Source organism: Phascolarctos cinereus, unplaced genomic scaffold (genome assembly GCF_003287225.1).
Source record: "Phascolarctos cinereus isolate Bilbo 61053 unplaced genomic scaffold, phaCin_HiC Scaffold_2;HRSCAF=192, whole genome shotgun sequence".
Lineage (NCBI taxonomy): Eukaryota > Metazoa > Chordata > Mammalia > Diprotodontia > Phascolarctidae > Phascolarctos > Phascolarctos cinereus.
This window is the reverse complement of record NW_027555625.1, coordinates 295,389,741-295,399,387: the sequence shown is the minus strand read 5'-3', so window position 1 is coordinate 295,399,387 and position 9,647 is coordinate 295,389,741. Positions and strand designations below refer to the sequence as shown.

The window sequence follows — 9,647 nt, the reverse complement described above, 5'->3', positions numbered from 1 at the left end:
CTTTTCTGTCAGATTTGTGTCTTCCAGACTACAGGCCAGTCACCTACAGTTGGAAGCAAACAGCGAGTACCAGCCAATGTCCCCCCATTGTTTCCTGGATGCAGCCTGTGCTCGATTCCAGTCAACCTCCTCTTTGGGACAGGGACAGCTCTATGCCCCTTGCCAGCAGGAAGCAGTTTCAAAAGCCGAGACCTTTTGCCCCTTACTCCAAAAGAATTTGGGTTCCATTTGTTTGAGGAGGGAATGATGGCATTGGGATCTGGGCCCCAGAAAGGAAAAAACTTTCCCACAAGGCCAAATTTCTGGCATTTCCCCCCCCCCAGACTATAATCCCATCAACTGGCCTTTCGTTGTGGCTACACCAATCTCCCCTCCATTGTCTTGCCTCCCTGTGGCCCCAGGCCACTTCTCACCCTTGGTAATTCTATTACTTCATGGACTACTTGGCCACTCCTGGATCCCTCTCACAGGCTTTCTGTATATAAGGTCCATCTTGTCTCCACTAAGATGCTGGGACTCTTATAATCTAGCCACTACTTAGATTCTTATAATACAGCCACTGCTTACTCATGTTCAGACTCCTTAAGAGTCTGCCCAATATGACAGTGTTCTAATAAACCTTGTCTTTGGCTGGAAAAAAAAAAGTGCTCACTAAATGCTTTTCTAAGCATTCATTTGTGGCTTGCCATTTGCTTTCCTTACAAAGGCAGTAGGAAATACAAATAGTGTTATCCCCATTTTTCAGATGGAGACTGAGGTTGTCAGAGGAGATTTATCCATGGATGTGCTTCACTTGGTCAACCATTCCTGAAAGAGACAAGTGACTGACACCCTCCTTTCTCAGACAGTAATTTTCAGATCTTGTGGCACTAGATGTCAGGGCACACAATGCGCTTGAACCCCAATGAATAAAGAGACAATTTTGTTTGAAAGAGGGAAAATTTAATGAGGAATTTGAAACAACATGGACTTTGAGGGAATTATCCAACTCAATACAAACACGAAAAGTCACTTGGAAAAAGAATTCTGTTCCCTCTTCTGGGCTCTGCTGAACCTCCTACCTCCTACCCTTAACCAAAGGAGAGGGAGACAAGGGGTGGGAAGGAGGAAGGGGTAAAGAGCTACAGGGAGGGAAAGACAGGGACAGTGGGCAGGAGAGAGAAAAGAAGGGGAAAGAGAGTGAGCAAGCTGGTGCACAGCACTCCTACATGCGTCTCGCACCAGGCAGGGAGGAGAGGAAGAACCCCAATGCAGCTATGTATTCCATTCTGCTGATCGGGAAGGGAAGGGCCAAAAGAGGCTGAGGGGAAATCCTATGCATCTCTAAGTCCTTCCAACTACTCCCGTCATTCAACAAACATTTATCAAGTGCTTCCTATGTTTCAGGCACTATACTAAAGGCCAAGGATACAAAAACCAAATCAAAACAGTTCCTCCTCTCAAGGAGCTTACATTCTAATGGGAGGGCCAACATACACACATATAAGTATCTACAATGTTCCTTTCTTCTTACTGGATCATCTCTAGCCTATTCACCAACTGTCCCCGAGGGTTAAAGGCAACCCCTAGACCCCCAGAAAAACAACATAAACCCCCCCATTATCTTCTGCAATTCAAGTTTTAAGTCAAATTTGATGTCTGTAATGGGAGAAAGCACAGCATTGACTGCACCTTATTAAGGGATCAGTCAGTTTGGGGTTTGTGTGTGTTGGTATAATGAGATTTATTTTTCTGCAACAAGTTCATACTGGAACCAGGATCCCTCCTGCTCCAACTTCCATCTTCTTGGTTGAAGAGAAAGAGATATTCAAAGCTGGGTGACTTTATAGGGGAGGGGAGTAAGCAGGGAAGGAAGTTGGGGAGGGGTCTTGGTTTCTGTTTTCCCATATTTTCTAAGCTAAGTCTTTTTGTTAGCTCTTCTTCATTGGGGGAAAGGGGATGAGAGCTGTGGGGGTACTAGGGCAAGAGCCTGAAGGACAAAAGTGGGTCAGGTCAGGGGGAAGCATCTCAGTGGGGCCCTGGGGACCCAAAACGCTCCATGGTCTGCAGCACCAGAGCCAGATAGTCCAAAAAGGTGGTGATAGAGGCTTGGAAGAATCGTGCTTCTTCTGCTCTCCAGTGGAGAACCAATTTGTTCCCAATGACGGTTAACTCCCGCTGGACACCATTCCGGCGAGGCTCAGGATCTGGGTCCAAAGAGCGGCATGCAATCTCTGCTTCCATAGGGGATGGGAAGGGGATTGACAGAGAGAAGTCATAGAAGTCACGGCCGTGGTTGTCTACTGTGGAGTTGCTGTCTCCTCCGGGGCCTGGATGGTGTGGTCTTTGGATGGATGCCTCCATGCCTGAAAAGTCAATGTTGCATCAAAGAAAAGTCCAACCCTGCTAATGACAGAAATCACTTCCTCAATCAAGAATAAAAGAATGGCTCCAACTACTGAGGGTTGTCCCAATCAAACTAGAATCTGCACAGAGATGATTGCATGGGTTGTGGTTAGGTGTGTGACTTCATTTCCCAGAATGAGACAAGGTGTGGGACCCCAGGAGTGGCCCATATCTGTTTGAGTCCACTGATGGTTTATATGTTATCAATAAACCCTGTATTTAGCTTAGAGGTAAGTGTGGTGGTGGCTGTTCCTTGAAATACTGGACTAATGAATCTGGAATCAAAACGAGGATATCAAGGAATAATGAATGAAAGCCAACATGTATCCAGTGCTTTAAGGTTTGGAAAGTGCTTTACATATACTATCTCATTTCCGCCTCACAACAACTTTATGAAGGGGGTGCTATCATTATCATCCCATTTTATAGATGAGGAAACTAAGACTCAGAGAGGTCTAATGCCATAATCATAGTCACACAGACACAAAGGATCAGGAGCAGGACTGGAGCCTCGCTCTTGCTGAAGCCAAGCACAGTGTCCAGCCACTCTGCTGCGCTGACTCAGAGTATACCTGAGCTGCCTCATTTAGGCCGGCGACCTCTTAGGACCAGAGTGTATCCACTGCCTGGCAATCCAGGAACAAAGAAGCACTCTGACCCATGGTTTCCTGTTGCCAAACAGCTTCTCAAACCATCTCCTTGGCTGGATGGATCAGAGAAGAATGACCTCTTAGCGAACTGGCAGAAACTATGACAGGAGATGAGCTGATCGTCTGAGCATTGAGGTCACAGAGGAGACTGGTTGCTTTTGATATTGGCTGGCAAGTTATTAGAGTTTAAAACTGCACTGAGACTTCTGTGACTCCTTGAATAGGTATATATTGCACCCCCCCGCCTTAGAATGTAAGCTCCTTGAGGACAGAGAGTATTTCTTTTTTTCTGTGTAATCCCAGTGCCTATCACAGAGCCTGGCACATAGGTGACTAATAAATATCTACTGACTGACTGTGAAGGACTATGGAGATTTTTGCAAATTTCCTCATCAGGAAGAATCTGTTTATGCAAAGTTCTTTACAGTGAACCAAAGGATGTCTGAATCTGACTTTCAGCACTTTTCCTGTTTGCATTTTTGTGCTTTTAATATTATTTTATTTTATTTTTTAGGCAATTGGGGTTAAGTGACTGCCCAGGGTCACACAGCTAGTAAGTGTCAAGTGTTTGGTCTGAGGCCGGATTTGAACTCAGGTCCTCCTGACTTCAGGGCCGGTGCTCTATCCACTGCACCACCTAGTTGCTCCTTTTTAATATTATTTTAAAGACACACAAAAAATATGTATTTGTTGAAAAGAGTCCCACCTCTGACACACCCTAGATGCTTAACCACTCAGTGCCTCAGAAAGCTAAGACTCTAACTGCACAGCAGGGACGATCTGCACTGCAGAAGTCTCTGCACTGGAAGCTCCCTTGTACCAATAAAATCTCAGGTCCAGTCCAAAAACTGAATTTGACTGGGTGCAAATTACAGTGAATCCCAGGGTCACAGCTTTAGAGTTGAAAGGGACTGAGAGACCATGTAGTAGTGCCTTCAGCCCATCCTCACACTGCGTGATAGCTAGGCCTCCGCATTCACTAGCCTGGTTACCCTGTTTTGGATACACTCAAGGTTAGCAATGTCTTTCCTGAAATGTGACGCCTAGAACTGAGCACAGTACTGCAGACATCATGACCAAGGTTGGGTACAGCAGGACCTACTTTGTGTGGACACTAAGACACTCTAAATTCAGCCTAAGGTTATGTTAGCTTTTTTTTGGGCTGACATATTACCCTGTTGATAAAGTCTACTAAAACCTCAAGATCTTTTTCAAACAAACTACTATCTATTTTATTGTTCTCCTCAATCTTGTACTTGTGAAGTTGATTTTTGGAGCCCACGTGTAACTTCAAATTTATCCCTCTTCAATTCATATTTATCACCCAATTAAGATTCTGGCAGCTATTAATCTACCCACCTACCTCCAGGTTACTCTTTCTTCCTCAATGAATTCAGTGCCTTGCTCATACTCTTTCTCTCCTCCCCAACTCCTGCCCTCATCATAGTAAGTGATGATGTCAACATACAAACTGATACTCCCTCCAACACCCTAACTTCCCAGTTCCTCAACTTACTCATTTCCCCAGATCTATTCCCCGATCCCGCCTTAGCTACACAGAAAGGTAGTTTACACTCTCGATTGTGCCATCAGCCATAAATGTTCCACCACTCCCATGTACTCTGAAATCTCTTATCATTCCATCTTTCTGTCTTACAGCCTTTAAGCCTGATCTTCCCCCTCACTGTGACCTCCAATCCTGCCCTCCCTTCAGCTCTTTCCTAGGCCATCACCCTGTACTGAGTCCCCACTCTTCCCTCCCCATCTTGACCACTTGGCGAAGTGCTGCAACTCTAGGCAAGAGGCCCAGCACCTCTACCCCATCACAGATCCTGCCAAACCCCAGATTCGGATCACTCCTACCATGGGCTGCTGAACCAAAGAAACCAAAGAAATTGTTTGGGTTTGCCTCCCTTCCGCCACCACTCTGGTGAAGGCCCTCATCACCTCATGCCTTCGCTTTTGCAACAGCCTTCTGGTTAGTTTCCCTGCCTCAAGTCTCTTCTCGTCCTCCACTCAGCTGTGATCTTCCTAAAGCCCAGATCTGACCACGTCACCCCCACCTCCCGCTTGATAAACTCCAGTGGGTCTCTATGACCTTATACCTCACTCCTCCACACCTGCTTTGTGATTCAGTGACAATGGCCCTCTCTGTTGTTGTTTAGTTGTGACTGGTAAGAGTTTTTCATTTCTTTGTGACCCCATTTGGGTTTTCTTGGCAAAGATTCTGGAGGGGTTTGCTGTTTCCTTCTTCAGCTCCTTTTACAGATGAGGAAACTGAGGCAAACAGGGTTAAGTGACTTACCCAGGGTCACATAGCTAGTAAGTGACTGAGGGTCAGATTTGAATTCAGGAAGATGAGTCTTCCTAACTCCAGGCTAAGTATCAGCTAAAATCCCACCATCTACAGGAAGCCTTTCCTGGTCCTTAATGCTAGCGTCTTTTCTCTGAAATTATCTCCAACTTAACTTGCATATATCTTGTTAGTATGTAGTTTTTTACATGCTTCTCATCTCTCAATTAGACTGTGAGGTCATTAAGGACAGGGATTCCTTTTGCCTTTCTTGTATCCCCAGAACTTTGCATGCTGCCTGACACACAGCAGGCACTAGATAAACATTTGCTGGCTTGACTGGATGTTTACTACTACATGGGCCTACCATGCTGCCATGACAGATGCTTCCCCCAATCATCTTCCCTTCTCTTCATCACTTTTTACTCAGTCAGTTACCATTCTTGCATAAAACAGTTTTGATGTCTCTTCTCCTCTTACCAACCCTATATACTTCCTCTCTTACTCTAACACAAAGCCCTTATCTTCTTCCCTATAATCTAGCCCCAGTGTCAACTTCTATAGTCTGACCCCATCTCACAGGTCCAATCTGATCTCCCACTATCCCCCAACAGAAGTCCAACTTAGCTCCAGCCAAGCTTGCGCCTCATCCCTGGTTCTCTCAAACCCAACACACTCCTTCCTCCTCCTACTCTGCAGAAGGTTGGCTAGCCTCCATGATCTCTTCACTAAGTATCCAAACCCCTATCCATTATTCAGGGTAAGGCCCTCCTTGACAACCCAGCGGTCTCTAACCTTTCACCTATGAGGTCATAGAGGACTACCTGTCATAACCATCCATTCTGAATAAATGTGAGTAAAGAACACAGAGGGAGGTAACGAGGCAAGTGATGAGAATACCCTATGGAGCATCTATGAGCAGAGGCTCAGTCTCCAGAGGAATTCAACTTGGATTAAGGTATCTAGATGGAACTTCACTATGTAGAGAAGCCAAATGTCCAAACTCAAATCTGCCTCTAGTCTTGACTATGTAACTGACTACTGTGAGACCCTAAGCAAGTCACTTAATCCCTCAGGAACAAGTTTGTTTTTTGCAAAATGAGAGAAAAATGCTTGCCTACCTATCCAAGAGACTTTCGTGAAGACACAGCAGGAATAAAAACATGAAAGTACTTTGAGCAGTTAAAAGATAAGTTCTTACCAAATACTTCAGGGCAAGAATGTCTGAGGCCTTTAGGGAGAAAGGCTTGGAAAAGTGATGGGGTAACTGGGCTGTCAACCAATGGAAAAGCACAGGAATTCTTAACTTTTCTTTAAGTAAAATGCCCCTTTGGATCTCCTTCCCAGAATAATGTTTTTAAATGCATAAAACAAAATAGCAATACAAAGGAAATCAATTACATTGAAACATACTTACCAAAATGCTTTTGAAAACAAGTTCCTCAGGTTAAGAACCTCTCTACTCTAAAGGATATTTTACAGCATAGGGAGGACTGAGATCAAGGATGTGATAAATTAGAAGCCCAAAATGACACTCTCATTTGTTAAATCTATTGATACCCTGACGACAGGGAAGACTTCTTTCTTTATTATTATCTACTCAGAGGCCCTTCCCCTAAAGTAGAGATGCAGCATGACTTAAGAGCCTTCTTGGAGTCAGGTAAGACGTAGATTTGATTGCCTGCTTCCTACACTTAAGTAGCTTTTTGACCTCCCTGAAACTCTCTGGGCTTCAATTTCCACATATAAAAAATGGAGATAATACCTATACACAGTAGGGTTAGGAGAATCAAATAATGAATGGAAAGCACTTTGTCACTAATGGGATGCTATCCTCCCCCCTCCCCAAATACCTGGGTAACTCCTCACCTCTCTCCCCAAGCAGGTGAGGCTGATTCTCCAGGTTCACTCTCCTCACTGGTCCGATGACTTCCCTGGTCTTTCCCGGGTAAGGATGGGAACTTCAGCACCAAGATGTGTCACTTCTTGTGATTCTCCACGGAAACTCTTGACAGGAGATCTGAAATCAAGGCTGTGTCTCTTTCTAGGATGAAGTCACGCTTCTTCCACCACCTTCATCTCGGCTGCTCCACTGAAGCCAAGACCTGGAGCTAAGGAGCAGAGTCACTTTAGTCAGATCTTTCTCCCTCGGGCCAGATATGTCTTCCCAGCAAGGAACTCTCCCTCTTTTGTCCAGGCTTAGGGTAAGTTTGGAGGCAGCTAGGTGGCTCGGTGGATACTGAACTAGCTGGAAGACCTGAGTTCAAATCCCGCCTCACTTACTTGCTGTGTGACCCTAGGCAAGTCACTTAATCTATGTTTGCCTTTATCCACTGGAGAAGGAAATGACAAACCACTCCAGGACCTTTGCCAAGAAAACCCCAAAGAAGAGCTGGACGAGACTGAATGACTGAACGACAACAGCAGCAATACGAACAACAACAACAGAGCAATATTATCAGTCTGGAGCAAAGGCCCTAAAGAAATACCAAGAGACATAGACACACACACACATTCACAAGCCATGCCGGGAACACCAAGCAGCCAATGCGGGTGATACGGGAAGAGACGCCGAGCTGCAGGGCCCGGGGAGCAAAGACCGGCCGGCCCGCTCTGCGCGCTCCTCGGGAGCCCGGGCACGCTCGCCCAGGCCTCCGCTGTCCGGGGGACGCTCACGCCTGGGTCACCCCGAGCCCGCAAACCCACACACACATCGACAGAACGCAATCGCACAACCGCGAAAAGCCATAACTCGGGCTCTAGCTCCCAAACTCACACCCGCATCGAGAGAACACGACCACTAACCCGCACACAACAGGCCGGATGACGCCCACAATACGCGCACGCGCACAAACGCACGCACACGCGTTCACAAGCTCGCCGTCTGCCCCACGACACAGTTCATACACCCTTACCATGCCGTCTGGGCAGGGGCCCTCCCGCGGGTCCCCCAGGACCGCCCGAGGACCAACCACCGCACGCCCCAGGTGCCCCCGCAACCCGGAGATCGAAAGCGGCCAATGCTCCCGAGAAACCGGCTGAGCCGCGGAGGCCGCTGGGAAACAGCCTTTGGGAGCAGCCGGGTCACAGCCGGGTCACAGCCCAGAGGATTCTGGGAATCGTAGTTCTCCTTGTCACTCTGCACAGCGTATTTTCGTATCGATCGGGGTGCCTTCCCCTTTCTCCTTAGTTATTGGTGGTCTCTGCCTTTCTCAGGGATGATCTGCATCCGTGAACTTCCCTGACCGTGACTGATGATAATAATAACAAATAATATTTATATAGCACTTTAAAGTTGGAAAAACTCTTTTCATCCATTAGCTTATATGTGAAGGAGCATCTAACACATTCTCGCTCCTAGACACTCATTGTTAAATTTTCTGTCAGTCAATAAACAATCAACATTTAATAAGAGCCTACTACGTGCCAGCCACTGTGCTAAGCACAGGGGACAAAAAAGAGGTAAAAGACACTAGCCCTGCCCTCAAAGAGCTTACAATCTAACGGGAGAGACAATAAGCAAACGTACAAACAAGCTCTATGTGGACTTTATATATATTATCGTTCTTCCTTCTCCAAGAGGACCCCAAAGACATCACTGTGTTAGAGTCAAGTTACAGTGTGTCCAACTGTGGCTGATCAGACCAATAGGAACTCAGGAATGCTCTACCACAGGTTGGGCATAAATAGTCCATATGAACATTTGGAGTGGTTTCTCAAAATTTGCTTATCTTGGAGTTAGTTTCTTTTGAGCTACTTCAATTCTGGTTTGCTCATAGAACAACTTCTCTGATGAGGGCACACCATACTGGGGGTTCCTGTGCCAATGTCTCCCATGTCATGCAATCATTTCCAAAGTTCTAAGAGAGACTTTGAGAGTGTCCTTCTATCACTTTTTCTGACCATCATGTGAACACTTGCCCTGTGGAGTTCTCTTAGGCAAGAGTATGTTTGGCATTCAAACAACGTGGCCAGCCCATTGGAAGTTCGCTCTCTGCAGCAGAATGTGAAAGAGTGGAGACTTGAAGAAAGCCAGGGAAGCCAGGAGGGTAGAAATGAGGAAAGAGAAAATTCCAGGGATGGCTGACAGCCAGAGAAAGTACCTGAAAGGGAGAGGTAATATTGTTGAGCATGTTGTTCCAGGATTGGCCAAGAAGGCCAGCGTCACTGAATCTGTACCTGCTGGGGAATCATTTTTCAGTGTGAGTAATTTTTCAATAAGCAATTTACACCTCAGAAACCCAGGATGATTACAGATCAGCGTTCTGTTATTTTTTTATTTTCTAGGCTTGAGAGAATGTTAACAATTCAGATTCAAC

General features: G+C 46.1%; 1 protein-coding gene across 7 annotated transcripts; it reads right to left on the bottom strand.

Moving 5' to 3' along the window:
- Nucleotides 1-920: 920 nt before the first annotated feature.
- On the bottom strand, nt 921-8,396 carry LOC110207379 (EKC/KEOPS complex subunit LAGE3-like). Of its 7 annotated transcripts, none has more exons than XM_020984994.2 (3): nt 8,244-8,396; nt 7,182-7,439; nt 921-2,345 (listed from the first exon to the last, which is right to left on the bottom strand). In XM_020984994.2, exon 3 carries the CDS (start codon nt 2,341-2,343, stop codon nt 2,008-2,010), a length of 336 nt encoding a protein of 111 aa, XP_020840653.1. In that variant the 5' UTR covers nt 2,344-2,345; nt 7,182-7,439; nt 8,244-8,396; the 3' UTR covers nt 921-2,007. The 7 variants fall into 7 exon arrangements, with proteins under 7 accessions (XP_020840653.1, XP_020840650.1, XP_020840651.1 ...); XM_020984991.2 differs by having other exon boundaries at nt 7,198-7,439; nt 8,244-8,394; XM_020984992.2 differs by lacking the exon at nt 8,244-8,396 and adding an exon at nt 8,134-8,220 and having other exon boundaries at nt 7,198-7,439.
- Between the last annotated feature and the right edge of the window lie 1,251 nt (nt 8,397-9,647).